The sequence below is a fragment of the Ovis aries genome, chromosome 9 (assembly GCF_016772045.2).
Source record: "Ovis aries strain OAR_USU_Benz2616 breed Rambouillet chromosome 9, ARS-UI_Ramb_v3.0, whole genome shotgun sequence".
In the NCBI taxonomy this organism is placed as follows: Eukaryota; Metazoa; Chordata; class Mammalia; order Artiodactyla; family Bovidae; genus Ovis; species Ovis aries.
The window spans coordinates 77,210,295-77,228,164 of NC_056062.1; the positions used below are offsets into that span (position 1 = coordinate 77,210,295).

At 39.7% G+C, this 17,870-nt stretch overlaps 1 protein-coding gene across 16 annotated transcripts in view; it reads left to right on the forward strand.

Moving 5' to 3' along the window:
• RGS22 (regulator of G protein signaling 22) overlaps window positions 1-17,870 on the forward strand; it is a 139,716-nt gene that overhangs the window by 17,911 nt on the left and 103,935 nt on the right. For 10 of the 16 annotated variants that reach the window (XM_060393893.1, XM_060393895.1, XM_060393882.1 and 7 more), the window contains 2 exons: window positions 976-1,038; window positions 13,899-14,120. In XM_060393893.1, coding sequence (XP_060249876.1) covers window positions 14,118-14,120 — 3 coding nt within the window. In that variant the 5' untranslated portion in view covers window positions 976-1,038; window positions 13,899-14,117. Of the gene's footprint in view, window positions 1-975; window positions 1,039-13,898; window positions 14,121-16,434; window positions 16,510-17,870 lie in introns of those variants that run through there. The other 6 variants (XM_060393887.1, XM_060393889.1, XM_060393892.1 and 3 more) reach the window with 2 other exon arrangements.

Sequence of the window (17,870 nt, forward strand, 5' to 3'; positions counted from 1 at the left end):
TAATTCTATTCTGATACTGCAATTACTTAAAGAAATTACCATGAAAATCTACTTCTGAAGTAGGTATTAATATAGTGTCATATCTTGCTTATACTTTCACATTATATTTCAATCAGTTTTTTAAAATTGGCCAGTATAAGAAGAAAATAATCAGCCATATGGAAATAATAACATTGTGTCATAGTGTCAACTTTCATGTTAGATTTGGGAAACTGAAATATAATTATGAATAATAAAAACACACATACTATATATACAACAGGGTACGTGAGGATGTGCTTTTGACACAATGGAAACAATTGCTAATAAAATAAGGTGCTTTATTTGGAAGAGAGACTTTGTTATTGACAGTGGCTTTCCAATTTTGCCAACTATAAAAGCAACTGTGTTGGTGGATGAGATAGTCATGGAAAAAAGCGTATACAATCTTTATGCTTAGAACACATGTGTTGTCAAAGTTGCTTCTTGCAAAAGTGAAGCATGACCCAGATTATTAAAGCTCTCATTCTAAGCAGTCAGTGGGTTATTTTTTTCACTTAGTTTATTACTTTCATTAGGCAATTTATGGAGTTTTTCATTCTGAATTTCATCTTAACCCCAAACACTGGTTCTATCTGTATTGATTCTGCCTTTATTTTTGTAAGATAAATATTTGTGATAAATCCATGGGAAATTTACTATGTGTGCTATTTTGTCCTTGTTGATGTTTGTTTGCCTGTCATGCTGTATTTCTCACTTGTTCTGTTTCCAGCCAAGTATAGCAGCAAGGCCTTTTAAGAGGACGTTTTTGTATTTCTTCCTTCCAGAGATTGTAACACTGTTCTGTTTATAGGGACGGTTCACTGTCGACTAATTGAAACAGATTGAAAGCTCTATATTATAATCTATTGATAGCAGAATTAGAGAATAGTGTTTGCGTGGTTTTAAAACATCTTGGTATACGCTTATTAATATTATGCTTTTATATTTTTGCAGGAAGATTCTTTGGCAACAGATGATTTCCTTGTGGACTACTTTAATGAATTCCTAAGCCTTCCAGTGAGTGTATTATTATGTTCCATGGAATATATTATCAAAACAAAATATTGTACACACTGGGTTATCTTGTGAGACAGATTTATCAGGAGTAATATTTTTTAAAAAATACTAATTAAAGCATTTAGATTGTTGGAAATGCTCTCAAACGGTGTCAGCTTCAGGAATGAACCAGACAGTCGAAAATGGCTCAGCAAGGTAGTCTTTACTTCTCCAGAAGGGTGCCTTACAGACAGAGGTCTGGGAGCAAGCACATCAGATGGGAGGTTTGCTGGGTTTTTAGCCCAAAGATGCAAGTTCCCTCCCCTGGCTCCTCATAGGTTGAGGACCACAGAGTTACAGTCTTTCCCGGCGGTCACCTAAGTTTTTTTTGGACAGTTGGTAATGATTTTCCCCACCTTTTTAGTTTTTTGAACATGTCCAGGATAAGGCCCACTAAAATATCCTTATGAGGAAAGAGAATCAAAAGGTGGAAAGAACAAAGGTTTGGTAATTAGCCACCATTTTAGGAAATCTTATTCACAAGCCAGCTATATACCTTTCTGTTCAACTATTCTAAATGCTTCTTTATTTCTTGCACCTTCTTCTTTGATAGAAAATACCATATCTTTCTTACAAGATAAAGTTGTGTCTTTTATGGAGTTAATCATTTGGGTTTGAATCATATTTAGGAATTATTATTATTGAAGAAAGCTGGATCAGTTATATTACAATAAAAGTAAATAAAAGAAAAAAGGGAAGCTGGCATTTTTCTAACCATCAAAAGCATTCTGTACAAAATCTTGTACAGTTGTATTTGGGTATTATTTTAGTCTTTGAACAGAGGCGATGAGGAGATAATATAAAACCATTTAAGAAACTAAATTTCTTGCCTCTGGGCAATTATTGGTATCCTCTTGGACAGATATTAAAGTGAAATTTATGTTTAAGGCAACTAGCATTTTATATCAGTAGTAAATAAGATGGGGACACTGCTGGTGGTGTATCATAGGTAGATACTAGATAAGAGATTTTTGGTCTTAGCAGTGACAGAGTAAGTACTGAGGGGTTTAGGAAAAATGAAATGGGGATGCATAAAAACACTGATACTGTTGTGTAGAAACAGAGTTCATCAGGAATGTCAGATGAAGGAAAGATAAAAGATTTGTATTTTAAATGGAAACTGTTTCATTCAAATACTATAAGGGAAAATCTGAAATATAAAAAAGTCTCAGGTAATTTTAAAGGGATTGGGCCCTAAAACGAGCAGTGTCTTAAAGCCTAACTACAGAAAATGTGTTTTGAAGGGAAAGTACTAGATGTATTTTTTTTTTTTTTGCCTAGATGAATTCTTGTGCATATGTATGTACTATGCTCACATGTTTATTTGTTTTGTTTCCTTTTTTTCAAAAAGAATTTGTGTTTTCTCCTCCATGGGGCATGCTGGGTCTCTGAAACCATCATGGGGGTCAGGTTGAGACACTAAGCCACGCTCTTCCTTTCCAGCAACAGGCTTTAGCCATGTTACAGGACACTTCGACAACTTCCTCTGTGGTCTGACTCTTCACCTTTCATCGTCCAAGTGTGTGTTATAAAATACCCAGCAGAGCCACAAAATTATTGTCAGAATTTTATTCTTCTGGATTATGCAGTCTTTCCTCTAGGCTCTGCATTCTCCATTCTTCTTCCAAAAAAAAACAAAAAAATACATTTTAGTGAAGTTTTAGAAAAAATAGTCTTTCTGTTGGGTCTGATTTCAGTTTCTCAAAATATACATTTCATTGTCTCGAGATTTATGATTATATAGACTTTTACTTGGCCTAGAAAATACACCCCCCCTCCGCCACCTAATTTTCTTCATTATTAAAAAAAGATCAATCTTAAATTATAGAAGAAATATAACAATAGTATAGGAAATTAACTTCAAGTTTAAGAAGAGTTCAGCCCATATCCTGCCATCCAGTTAGAAGAGACATAACCTTTTCATATACATTTGTTTCAAGGCTTTAGTTGAAATTGACTTAGTGTGGTTTCTTTTGAACTCTATGCAATAATGTTTTTCCTCCTTCAGGCAGTTTGACCCCTTCATGTGTCCCATGCAGCCCACCTGAGCCACTTATCCTTCTTTTCTGTCTCTCCAAATCCTCTGCTTTTATATTATATTCACTGTCTTTCTGTCTCTCTCCATCTGTCTCATCCCTTTGCATTTACATTTGGTACTGTACAGTCTACATATTAACTACTCATGCTTCATGCCCAAGATGGGAGAAGGGGAAATATCACAGGTTTTCAAAAAGCAATTGGGGGCAGGGAGGAGAAGGAATAATGGATTTCCAGACCAAGTTACTGGCAAGATTCTAAAACAGATTAGTAATGTTTGGTTTATGAGCACTTAACTAAGAATTAGAAGCCAGCATGGGCTTACTGAGAATTAGTGAGCCAAACTAATCTCACGCTCTCTGTCTTTTTTATTTTCACCCTTCTTTCTTTTGGATAGTTATGAATCGGTACTTTAGGGAACTGTAAATTTAATGTATTATGATTTCAGTGAGTGACAATAATGATAATAAATTGAGCCATCTTACTTCCTGCTCAAAACTTTGTCTAGTGGCTCCTCGTTACACTAAGAATAAAATACAAAATCCTGTATAATCTGGCTCTTGCCATCTCTTGGGCTTTATTTCCTATGCCTCTTTTGCTTGTTAATCCTTTTCCAGCCTAGCTGGAAAACTTGGCCTTTTATGTTTCTCAAACGTGAGTATGCTAACTGTACTCAGGGCCTCTTAGCCTGGAGGGCTCTCCCCCGAGATATTTGTATCACTTTCTCTCTGATTTAAATCACTCCATCCAGAAAGCCTTCCCTCCCAACCCTGTCTAAACAATACATGCTCCACTTAGGCTGCTGTGTTTGTCTTCAGAGCCCTATCATCATCTGTGAAATTTATTCTCAGATATTTCGCTAATCATAGCCAGTAGGCGTTGACTCTTAATAGTCCAACTTGCAAGTCCAAACTCCTTAATACGGACTCTTTCTAGCTTTCTCTGTAGCTTCATCCTTATGTCATCCTCCCGTCCCTAGCCGCCCTCGCCCACCTTGGCCGCGTGCATTGCTCCTGTGCTCATCTCCAGTGTAATGGCTGGAAGAGCAGAGAAACAGAACTGTGTGACCTCAGCTGCTTCACTCGTTGCCCGCGTGATCTCAGGTATATTCCTTAATTACTGAGTTCCTCAATACCTTTCTCTAAGGACACAGTAGAACCGTCTTGCAAGACTGTTACAAAATGAGGTAATATGTGTTACGTACCTGGCACAGATTTAGTGCTTCTCTCTCCTTTTCCTTCACTAACCAGCCTGTCTCGTCTTCCATTCCTGCGACATGAGGGACAGTCACGCTTTAGTTGGATTGATGGATTATTGTCATTCTAGAGAATAATCTGTTCCACACAAACCTGTCATTGGCTTTGACTTTTAAAAATTATTATGTATCAGAGACTTGGATGAAACATTGCAAGTGAACTGGTGTTTTTCCAGCTTACTCAGCTGGTGAGTGACAGGGTCCACCCAGGCCCACATGGCTCAAAAACTTGTCCTACTGCACTGTAGTGACTATAGAAATGGCAGGAGAGGAGTAGACTGACAGTTTGGATAACAGAATTTAGTCTCATTTTGGTCATGGTAGTCTGGAATATTGGAGAAGGCAATGGCACCCCACTGCAGTACTCTTGCCTGGAAAACCCCGTGGATGGAGGAGCTTGGTAGGCTGCAGTCCATGGGGTCGCGAAGGGTCGGACATGACTGAGCGACTTCACTTTCACTTTTCACTTTCATGCATTGGAGAAGGAAATGGCAACCCAAGAACTCCAGTGTTCTTGCCTGGAGAATCCCAGGGACAGGGGAGCCTGGTGGGCTGCCGTCTATGACGTCGCACAGTCGGACACAACTGAAGCGACTTAGCAGCAGCAGCAGCAGCAGCAGTCTGGAATATGGGCTAAAATAAGTAAAGCTAATGTGTTTTTAGGGCGCATTAATAGAATTATAGTTAAGATCAAGAACAATATTAGTCTGGAGCCTAGAAGGCACTCATTAATGTTTGTGTGTTTTTTTTTGCATTGGATTGAATTGTCAGACCACATGTGGAATATTGTGTTGTGTTCTTGGTGCCATATGTTGAGCTGCTCCACTAAACCAGACTCAGGGAGACTTGGTTAATGAATGCTGTGGAAACTACATCAAATGAGTGAGGGGTGAAAGATGAGTGAGTATTGGACCTGGTTTGGGAATGAGTAGAAATGTTGTAATGAAGCAGCTCTTTCTAAATATTTGAAGATGTGATTGAGGAAGAATGGTTAAGAGTTTCTTGAGGAAGAAGGGTTAAGAGTTTCTGTGAAGCTCGAGGGCAGAACCAGGGCCAGCATTTATGAGGAAATTGATTTTCACTCACTAGAAGAAAGATGTTTAAAGATGGTTTTCTAACCATAGAATGGGCTGGCTAGTGAAGGACTAAACTCTCTGTGATTCAGATATTCAGGTATAGGTAATCATTTGGGGAAATATTTTATAGGGGATGTATGTATTAGGTGGGAGAATAGACTTTTTCAGGTAAAGAAAATTTGATTAATTTCTTCTACTCTGTTTTTTTTTTTTTTTTTTTCTTAATCCTAGAAATTACACTGTCAATTTTCTGGGGCCAGGATAGATCCCTTTCTTCTGTATCTCCCAAAACTTCTTGAGGATGATTTTTTTTTTAAATTTTTACACCTTCCGCATAAGATCCTTAAACTAAATAAACCTTCTAATCTTCTTCTGCCTCTCCTGCTCTACCACCTCCACCCTCAAAAAAACAAAACAAAACAAAACAAAAAAAACAACCCAAAACAAAAGCCCAACAGTCTCAGCCTGACAGTATAGATACATATAACAACATTCTCGATCTAAAAGAGCTCTTAGGTATCTAGATTTCTGAGACCTTCTCCACATCTATGGTGAAATGCCCATGGTCCCGTAAGTGGATTGTGGCACAAATGGGCCTTGGAATGAGGCTCTCTGTCTCCTACACCATCTCTTTCCATTACACCATTACACCCTTGGGACACATTGTAAGATCCAGAAACTGATGGCTCGTATCCTGCCTCCATGTTATTTTGTGATGAGGGGAATCCAGGACAGTTGCTGCTATTATAAACGAGTGTGGCACTCTCCAAATCCTAGCTTTCATAACTTCATTCTGTTTGTTCTGGTGCCAGGATCACATTCAGATATTGTTTTCATTTAGTGTCTGGGAAGGCTTTTTTTTTTTCCTGTCAACTCTTTATGGACAAGTGTTTGCTTATTAAATTTTCTTCTATGCTATAGTGTGAAAACACTCTTTTCCCCCCTTTTTGGTTTTATTTTGTGTGTTTTATGCTCAGTGACTGTTGTGGGATTGAGTAGATGAGCCCACATACAGATTTAGGTTGGGCCTCTGTGGGTGGTTGAGAATGTTTGTGACATTTATGGTTTGCAGAAGCTGAAGGGGTGGCCTGCTCTATACCCTCCTAGCAAGGATAGGTATGTCATGTGTTTGCCAGACCATGCTTAGCTATGTGCCTTTGGAATTTTACCATAACTTCTTTTTTTGGAATGATTCTCCACACTTCTTTAAAATCTGTAAGCTATTATAATTTCTTGCAGCTTTATGAAGGAACTATATGTTAGATGGTTGAGTAAAAGGAGAGAAAGAAAGAGACAATGGATTTGGGAAATGAGTGTGATGAAGGAGAGATGAATAACTTGGGTCTTCCTCTGCCAAAATTCAAATACTCAGAGACTGATTTTTCAAGGTGTTGATGGAGCCCTAGATAGTACTGCTTAGTTCAGCATTTGTTCCAATGGATGTTTTGATAAGCCTTGTAGCTCAAACATAAAGCACTCAAATTACATAATGCAACTCATTTTATTAACTAAGGACATTTTCTATGCATTTTATGTGGCACATGATTCGTCCCCTCCCACTGGTGAATATGTCCAGTAAATAGTTTATGGTTAAACATCTAAAATGACAATAAAACTTAGATTAAAAGAAGTTGTTATTGGTAACTGACTTGTTACATTCAAGCAGTCAGATGTTTCTCATTCACTGACTAAGATGCATGTTTTAAATATAGCTTTGGATCTCAATTAGTAGAGACAGAGTTGGAGCAGAGATGAACATGTATTAAATTAACCTAGTCATTAGTTTTTAATTTAAATACTGTTCAGCTAAATAATTTGGCACCCGGTAAGTTTCAGTGGTGCTTGGCTGGCAGTTTAAGCACATCACTAATTATTCACAGGTTTTTTTTTTCCCCCTCCTCTTTTTAAAGAAATGTGGAACCAGCAATTTATTGTGGTAAAAGTATTTTCATGCACTTGCTTTTTCTGTGAAAATATTTTTCGCACATGGATGACTGGTACTACAAAGTTAGCTTTCACCACCTTCAGGTCAATTCGTTTTAGAACATTTGGGAAATGATACTCTTGAAATAAGAAAATTAAGTAAGGAAAAGAGCAGTCCGTAACAGCTTGCAGAGGATTGAGTTTGAGGCTAAAACTGAAGATTTTTTCCTGTCATATGATTAAAAGCTGAGTTTTCTCTAAATCAGCCTACTCAGCTTTCTGGGAGAAAGTCTTCCTCCATCATTCATTTCTATCCCCCCAGTTTGCATGTCTTTCATTGTCACATGCTAAACTAACTTGAGGAATTTTGTAGATAAGCTTAGAAATGGTAACAGAGGACATGATATGTGAGAAAGATTCCTTTTGAGCAAACAGGACTTCGGGGAATACAGCCCAGGGTTCTTTCTCCTACGTGTAGATCCTCGATTGCCAGCCCCTCCATGTCTGTGAGCACACATGGAAGTCAGCATGAAGCAGCAAACAGCACGTGGGCTTTGGAGTTTGCTTAACCTGGATTCTGTCTCGCCCTACACCCCACCCGCCCCACCCTCCAGCTGAAACCTCTCCAGTGGCTCCCCATCATTCTAAAGCAATGGTTCTCACACTTGAGCATGCATCAGAATCATCTGTGAGCTGGTTAGACACAGAATATTGGAAACCACCCCCAGAATTTCTGATTATGAAGTGAGAACCCTAGAATCTGCATTTCTAACAGGTTCCTAGGTGATGCTGATGCTGCTGGTCCAGGGACACACTCCAGGAATCACTGATTTGGGAGACGATGTAGAGAGTTATGGCATACATAGAAGGTGATCTCGTCCTCTGCCTTTGTCTTCAGGTTTCCGTCCTGTTATTCTCCCCTTGGGTATTCTGCTTCAGCAGCGGCAAACTGCTTGCAGGTCCTCACAGGTGCCCTGTTGTCTGGCACTCCTCGCCTATTGTTTGTGCAAATATCTTGATACACTCACTGTTTCTCTTGCTGAGCTCCCTCCTCTCCCTTGTCTGCCCGATATGAATGCCTGTTTATTCTTCCAGACTCAGCTTTCTTTATGTGGTGCTACTGTGCTTACTCGATCAGTTGTGTCCAATTTCTTTGCAACCCCATGGACTGTAGCCCACCAGGCTCCTCTGTCCATGGGGATTCTCCAGGCAAAAACACTGGAGTGGGTTGCCATGTCCTCCTCCAAGAGATCTTCCCAACCCAGGTCTCCCGCACTGCAGGCAAATTCTTTTCTTGTCTGAGCCACCAGGGAAGGACAGAGGGTGCAGGAGGCCACACTGAGCTGTGGGCAGTCCAGCCCACTGTCCTTTCAGGGCCAACCTTGGGCTCTTCTCTGAGGCGGTCTCTGATAACCAAAGCATCAGGCTGCCTCTCCTCAAGGACTCTGGGGGTCTCAGGAGGGTCAACTTCCTTAATTTCCTAAAGATTCTTGACAAATACCCCTGTGCCATCAGTCCGCTTTATAAATACTTCTGTTGTAGTAGACTTACACAGGCGTTGTCACTCAAAGTGAATTATTTGTGCTCTGCAGAGTGAGCGACGGTGATTTAAAGAGTGAGGGTGACTTTGTCTGTGTAGCCATTTACAAACACACATAGACCAGTCTGTGAACATCCGAGAGGGGTCTGAGATGGAGGAGGAGACTCTAACATTCCCTCAGTGACTCTGACCTTCCTGCCTAGCTGTCGTCTCATGCTGAGGGTGATCCTAGTGTCAAACATACATACTTTTGTATAACGTGAGCTATAAACACAAGCCCACTACTTTATCTAGTCCCTAACTGAAGAATTAATGACACATTTTAATGTCAGAGGAAAAATTCACGATGATGACCTTCTTGAAAGTTCGGTTCAGTCCAGTTGCTCAGTCATGTCCAACTCTTTGCGGCCCCATGGACTACAGCACACCAGGCCTCCCTGTCGATCACCAACTCCTGGAGCTTACTCAAACTCATGTCCACTGAGTCGGTGATGCCATCCAACCATCTCATCCTCTGTCGTCCCCTTCTTCTCCTACCCTCAGTCTTTCCCAACATCAGGGTCTTTTCAAATGAGTCAGTTCTTCGCATCATGTAGCCAAAGTACTGGATTTTAGCTTCAGCATCAGTCCTTCTGATGGATACTCAGCACTGATCTCCTTTAGGATGGACTGGTTGGATCTCCTTGCAGTCCAAGGGACTTTGAAGAGTCTTCTCCAACACCACAGTTCAAAAGCATCAGATCTTCAGTGCTCAGCTTTCTTCACCATCCAACTCTCACATCCATACATGACTACAGGAAAAACCATAGCCTTGACTAGATGGACCTTTGTTGGCAAAGTAATGTCTCTGCTTTTTAATATGCTGTCTCAGTTCAGTTCAGTTCAGTCGCTCAGTCATGTCCGACTCTTTGTGACCCCATGAATCACAGCATGCCAAGCCTCCCTGTCTATCACCAAGTCCCAGAGTTCACTCAGACTTGCGTTCATTGAGTCAGTGATGCCATGCAGCCATCTCATCCTCAGTCGTCCCCTTCTCCTCCTGCCCCCAATCCCTCCCAGCATCAAAGTCTTTTCCAATGAGTCAACTCTTCGCATGAGGTGGCCAAAGTACTGGAGCTTCAGCTTTAGCATCATTCCTTGCAAAGAAATCCCAGGACTGATATCCTTCAGAATGGACTGGTTGGATCTCCTTGCAGTCCAAGGGACTCTCAAGAGGCTTCTCCAACAACACAGTTCAAAAGCATCAATTCTTCGGTGCTCAGCCTTCTTCACAGTCCAACTTTCACATCCATACATGACCACAGGAAAAACCATAGCCTTAACTAGACGGACCTTAGTCGGCAAAGTGATGTCTCTGCTTTTGAATATGCTATCTAGGTTGGTCATAACTTTTCTTCCAAGGAGTAAGCATCTTTTAATTTCATGGCTGCAGTCACCATCTGCAGTGATTTTGGAGCCCCCAAAATAAAAGTCTGACACTGTTTCCACTGTTTCTCCATCTATTTCCTATGGAGTGATGGGACTGGATGCCATGATCTTCGTTTTCTGAATGTTGAGCTTTAAGCCAACTTTTTCACTCTCCTCTTTCACTTTCATCAAGAGGCTTTTTAGTTCCTCTTCACTTTCTGCCATAAGGGTGGTATCATCTGCATATCTGAGGTTATTAATATTTCTCCTGGCAATCTTGATTCCAGCTTGTGTTTCTTCCAGTCCAGCGTTTCTCATGATGTACTCTGCATATGAGTTAAATAAGCAGGGTGACAATATACAGCCTTGACGTACTCCTTTTCCTATTTGGAACCAGTCTGTTGTTCCATGTCCAGTTCTAACTGTTGCTTCCCGACCTGCATACAGATTTCTCAAGAGGCAGGTTAGGTGGTCTGGTATTCCCATCTCTTTCAGAATTTTCCACAGTTTGTTGTGATCACACAGTCAAAGGCTTTGGCATAGTCAAGAAAGCAGAAATAGATGGTTTTCTGGAACTCTCTTGGTTTTTCCATGATCCAGCAGATGTTGGCAATTTGATCTGTGGTTCCTCTGCCTTTTCTAAAACTGGCTTGAACATCAGGAAGTTCACGGTTCACTTATTGCTAAAGCCTGGCTTGACTTTCCTAGCATGTGAGATGAGTGCAATTGTGCGGTAGTTTGAGCATTCTTTGGCATTGCCTTTCTTTGGAATTGGAATGAAAACTGACCTTTTCCAGTCCTGTGGCCACTGCTGAGTTTTCCAAATTTGCTGACATATGGAGTGCAGCACTTTCACAGCATCATGCTGTCTATAGGTTGGTCATAAATTTTCTTCCAAGGATTAAGCGTCTTTTAACTTCATGGCTGCAGCCACCATCTGCAGTGATTTTGGAGCCCCCCAGAATAAAATCTGTCACTTTTTCCACTGTTTCCCCGTCTATTTCCCATGAAGTGATGGGACCAGATGCCATGATCTTAGTTTTCTGAATGTTGAGCTTTAAGCCAACTTCTTCACTCTCCTCTTTCACTTTCATCAAGAGGCTCTTTAGTTCTTCTTCACTTTCTGCCGTAAGGGTGGTGTCATCTGCATATCTGAGGTTATTGATATTTCTCCCGGCAGTCTTGATTCTAGCTGTGCTTCCTCCAGCCCAGCGTTTCTCATCATGTGCTCTGCATAGAAGTTAAATAAGCAGGGTGACAATATACAGCCTTGAAGTACTCCTTTCCTTATTTGGAACCAGTCTGTTAATCCGTGTCCAGTGCTAACTTGAAAGTTCGGACAACACTATACTTTATGACAGTTTTCAAGGAATTCAAGGGCTAGTTTTAATTAAATATGATTCCATGTTATGGACTGACTGTAGGACCCCTCTCTCTTGTCTCACATTTCAGTTGAGATGTGAGCTCTTTGATTTTAAAAATTGGGCTCGTTTCTCAGGTGCAGGTCTTAAAAGTTGGGTGCCTGATTTGGGGTCTGAACCCTCTGCTCCTCGTGGGGCTGCTCTGGATTTTGAGTTGCAGGGGTGACTGCTCCAGGGGTGGGGTTGAAGGTGAGTTTGTGTCCCAGCTTCTCCTGTTTGATGTGGTTTTCATCTTGTTTGACCAATATATAGTCACACTCAGCCAGCTTTTAGGCTTTTGTTTTGTTTTGTGTTGTTTTGTTTTTACGCTTCTTTAGAAGGAAATTTTTCTATATGTAGCTATGGACTCAGTGTGTCCATCAGAGGAGGCATCTTCAGGATCTTCCTAAGATGCCGTCTGGCTGTAGGATGAGTTTTCATTAAAAAATATGTCTGTGTATATATATACATAGGCTTCCCTGGTGGCTCAGCTGGTAGAGAATCCGCCTGCAATGCAGGGAGATCCCAGTTCGATTCCTGGGTCGGGAAGTTCCCTTGGAGAAGGGATAGGCTTCCCTGGTGGCTCAGGTGGTTAAGAATCCACCTGCAGTGCAGTAAGCCTGGTTATATCCCTGGGTTGGGAAGGTCCCCTGGAGAAGGGCATGGCAACCCACTCCAATATTCTTCTCTGGAGAATCCCTGTGGACAGAGGAGCTGGCAGGCTACAGTCCATGGGGTCGCAAAGGGTTGGACACGACTGAGTGACTAAGCGCAGCACAGCACATGTAGATACACGTATGTGTTGTTGTTGTTAAGTCACTCAGTCATGTCTGACTCTTTCACGACCTCATGGGCCGTAGCCTGCGAGGCTCTTCTGTCCATGGGATTTCCCAGGCAAGATTACTGGAGTGAGTTGCCATTTCCTTCTCCAGGGGATCTTCCTGACCCAGGGATTGAACCTGTATCTCATGCATTACAGGCAGATTCTTTAGCTCTGAGCCACCAGGAAGGTTACTCATATACATATATGTATGTGTGTGTGTGTACATACACACGCATACATACAAACACATAGTAGGTATTTGTACCTATACATATATATTTGTAACTCCAATTTTATAACATCCTGCTATTTATTAAATTTTAACTAATAGTGTATCTAGCAATCTCCTAGTAAAACTTGGAAGAATTGATGCCCTCCTCAGTACACTTACTACATGAGTATGCAGGTCATTGAAGGTGTCCTAAAATAAATTAATGTTCTGAAAAAGGGACCTGATTCTAGATTTGGAGGGCAAAATGAGAAAAGAAACAGGCAATCCACCATATGCTTGCTATGGAGTGATTTACCCAAAGTCACAGAGCTACTTACTGGCAAACTGGTATTAAAACTCAAGACTCCTGACTGTAACTGACTGACTTTAAATAAAAGTTGGCAGCATTTAGTAATTACAGAGAAAAGCTCAGAAATGTTGTCTTTCACTCTCTTTGTCTCTCTTTTTGTCACAGTGAATGGAATGGTGTTGAAATAGTCTTAAATGAAGAACAGATTGTATTTAATTTTCTCCTTTTGGGCGAGAGAGACCTAGCTTTCATGGCTCCTGGGGATGAAAGAGACGACAGGAGTGTTATATCTTCTCTGATTCATTCTTCCCTAGTAATCCACCCCCTTCTAAGAGAATAACGTCGCTTCACAGAGACCAGGGTGTATTTCTTTCTAGTTCCAAAGAAGCACAGATATAAGTTGTTGTTGTTCAGTTGTTCAGTCATGTCTGACTCTATGCGACCCCATGGACTGCAGCATGCCAGGCTTCCCTGTCCTTCACCATCTCCTGGAGTTTGCTGAAACTCATGTCCATTGAGTCAATGATGTCATCCAGCCATCTTGTCCTCTGTTGCCCCTTCTCCTCCTACCCTCAATCTTTTCTAGAGATAAGAGGTGTATGCAAAGAAAATTTCTGCCATAATATATCCTGACACTTATGGCATAAGTACATTTGGAAGGAAGGGTTCAGTGGGTTCCCTTACCTGTAGTCAAAAGTTTCCAAGCTCCTAAGAGGAAAGATTTAACTATTAAGAATACAGAACTTTGTGTAAGTATATATGCATACCTGTAAGTATCAAATCTTCTTGGAGCAGTGAGTTTCTGGTTTTTAAGACATTTCTGCAAATTTATTTTGCAGACCTTTTCAGAGGCAGTTAGATTTAATGTGGTCTATGGAGTTTTTGAAGTAGTTAACAATGCTCCACAACTTCTGGAAAAGCAGTTGAAAAAAATTCTACTAAACCAGCGACCTCGAAATCCCATCTATGATGTTGTAAGGAAAGGAAAGAGTGATGTTAAACCTGTTCAAGTGAACGCCCCTCACGAAGATGAGACCATTAATGTCAACTACAATATCATGGTAAGAAAGTATATATGAGTTACATCTTACTGGATAAATAAAGCATTAAATGAAATTATCATCAGATTCCTTGGGCATCCCTTTCTAAAGTGTAACTGTATTTATTAAATTTTATTGTACTTATATACAAAGTATTTGTCAGTAACTGTATCATCTTATTCATATGAAATGACCAGTTTAGCAGTTTCTTGGTATTTGATTATCAGTATGAGAAGGTTCATGTAATTTACTTTGAATATTTATAAAGTACAGTTAATTTTGGGTAGTATAAATAAATAAATAAATAAATATATATATATCCTTTATAGTTTAGATGCATTCTAGAAAGTATGAGTATATAGACATATCTTGGATATATTGCAGGTTGGCTCCAGACCACTACAATAAAGTGAATATTGTGATAAAGCAAGTCACACGATTATTTTGGTTTCCCAGTGCTATAAAAATTATGTTTACACTACACTGTAGCCTATTAAGTGTACCATAGCATTGTGTCTTAGGAAACAATACACATACCTTAATTTAAAAATACTTCATTGCTAAAAAATACTAACCATCATCTGAGCTTTCAACAAGTCTTTGTAGTAACATCAAAAATAACTGATCACAGATCACCATAACAGATGTAATAATAATGAAAAACTTCGAAAGATCATAGTTTACCCAAATGTGACACAGAGACGTGAAGTGAGCAAATGCTGTGGAAAAAATGGTGCAGATAGACTTGCTTGCCACTGGGATGCCCCTAAACCTTCAGTTGGTAAAGAACAAAGTATCTGTGAGGCACAATAAAGCAAAGCACAATGAAATAAGTTATGCCTGTACAGTGGGTTTATTTCATGTGAGTTCTGTCGAGCAGTTGGGAATTGAGGTTTCTATTTTTTATTTATTGTGTTAGTTTCTGGTGTACAGCATAGTGATTTGCTATTTTTACGCATTGTGAAATGAGAACTGCAGGAAGTCTACTTACCGTCTGTCACTATTACAAAGTTATCACAGTGTTACTGACTATGTTCCCTACACTGTGCATTGCATCCCTGAGACTTGTTTTATAACTCGGAGATTGCACCGCTTAATTCCCTTCACCTGTCTTGCCCATTCCCTCATCCCCTCCCCTCTGCAGCCACTGGTTTGTTCTCTATGATTCCGTCTCTGTAGTGTTAGTTTGTTGTTCTTTAGATTCCACATATAAGTGAAATCATATCACATATGTCTTTCTCTGTTTAAATTTCACTTGGCATAGTATACCCTTTAGGTCCATCCATGATTATTGCAAATGGCAAGATTTCATTCTTATTTGTGGCTGAGTAATGCCTCATCTTCTCTATCCATTCATCTATCAATGGATATTTAGGTTGCTTTCCTATTTTGGTTACTGTAAATAATGATACAGTGAACTTGGGATACCTGTATCTTTTTTAATTTGAGTTTTTCTTTTCTTCAGATACCCAGAGGTGGAATTGCTGGATCATATAGTAGTTCTAGTTGTAATTTTTGAGGAAACTCCATGCTATTTTTCACAGTTGGTTGTACCAATTTACATTACCACCAACAGTGCACAAGAGTTCCCTTTTCTCCATATCCTCACCAATACTTTGTTGTCTTTTTGAAAATAGCCATTCTGACAGGTGTGAGATGATATCTCATTGTGGTTTTGATTTTTATTTCCCTTACAATTAGTGATCTTAAGCATCTTTTCATGTGTCTGTTGGCCATCTATATGTCTTATCTGGAAAAATGTGTGTTAAGTTCCTTAACCAATTTTTAAAATTGGATTTTTTTTTTTTTTTGCTGTTGTATGAGTTCTTCATATATTTTGGATATTAACCCCTTATCAGGTGTATCATTTGCAAATGGCTTCTTTGATTCAGGAAGTTGCCTTTTTGTTTTGTTGATGGTTTCTTTCGCTGTACAAGACTTTTTAGTTTGTTGTAGTCCCATTTGCTTACCTGTTGCCCTTGTCTGAGGAGACAGATCCAAAGTAAAACTGTTGCTAAGATCAGTTTCAGAGAGCATATTGCCTATGTTTTCTTTTAGGAGTTTTATGGATTCAGGTCTCACATTTAAGTCTTTAATCTATTTGAGTTTATTTTTGTATATGCTGTAGGAAAGTGGTCTAGTTTTATTCCATTGCATATAGCTGTCCAGTTTTTTAAGCACCGTTTATTGAAGAGACTGTCTTTCCCCCATCGTATAGTCCTGTCTCTTTTGTCATAGATTAATTGACCGCAGAACTCTGGATTTATTTCTGGGCTCCCTGTTCTGTTCTGTTGATCTGTATGTCTGTGTTTTATTTTGACAATGACAATGATAGGAAGAGTTGACATTGAAGAATCAAAACGCGATCTCCTTATGAATGCTTGGCTGCCACAAACCAGTTATCCCTGTGGTAAGTTTTCTGAGACCTCCTGCTCAAAATCCTGAAGGTCAGAAGAATCATGAGGCCCTGCTTTCATGGTCTGTATTCGTATTAAAAATCAAGATCAAGTGAGCTTTACCCTTCTGCTCCATAGGAGGTTTCTGTCCTCCCTGAGCTCACCTTAGGACACCCGTGTTACAGTTTGACAGGTGTACCACCCCAGTCAAACTCCCCATGTGCTTGGAGAGGGTCACACCCAGCCGGCATGTGGCCGGGTGCTAGGTGCCAGAAGTGAGAGCCCCTCAGGGCTTGCAGTAGCATCCTGCTTTAATTAATATAGGTTTATAGTATGGTTTGAAATCAGGGAACATAATATCTCTTGCTTTGTTGTTCTTTCTTAAGATTGCTTTGGATATTTGGGGTCTTTCGTGGTTTTATATAAACTCTGTGTCTGTGTGTGTGTGTGTGTGTGTGTGTGTGTGTATGTGCTTAGTCACACAGTAATGTCTGATGTCTGGCTCTTTGCGACCCCACGGTCTGTAGCTAGTCTCCTCTGTCCGTTTCCCAGGCAAGCATACTGGAGCTGGTTGCCATTTCCTACTCCAGGGGATCTTCCCTCCCCAGGGATCAAACTTACATCTCCTGCATTGGCATACAAATTGTAGGGCTATTCTAGTTCTGGGGAAAATGCCATGAGTGTTTTGCTAGGGATTGTATTGAATCTTTAGAATAATTTGTAGAATGTACATTTTAACAATAATAATTCTTCCCAGCCACAAGCATGGTGTATCTTTCCATTTATTTGTTTATCTTTAATTTCTTTCCTCAATATCTTATAGTTTTCAGGCTATAGATCTTTCATCTCCTTAGTTAAATTTACATGTATACCTGTGGCGGATTCATGTTGATGTATGGCAAAACCAATACAATCTTGTAAAGTAATTAGCCTCCAATTAAAATAAATAAATTTAAATTTAAAAAAATTTATTCTTGTGTATTTTATTCTTTTTGATGCAGTCATAAATGTGATTGTTTTCTTAATTTTTCTTTCTGGTGGTTCATTATTAGAGTATAGAAATGCAACATATTTCTGTATATTAATTTTATATCCTGCAACTTTACCAAATTCATTTGTTTTAATAATTTTTGGTAGTCTTTGTACTCAGTCATGTCTGACTCTTTGTGACCCCATGGACTGCAGCTTACCAGGCTTTTATTTTTTTAATATGGTGTATCACACTGATTTGTCAATATTGAATCATCCTTGCATCTCTGGAATAAATCCCACTTGATCTGATTTATTATTCTTTTAATGTGCTGTTGAATTCAGCCGTTATGTTTTTGTTTATTTGTTTATTTATTTTTGGCTGCACTGGGTCTTTGTTGCTACA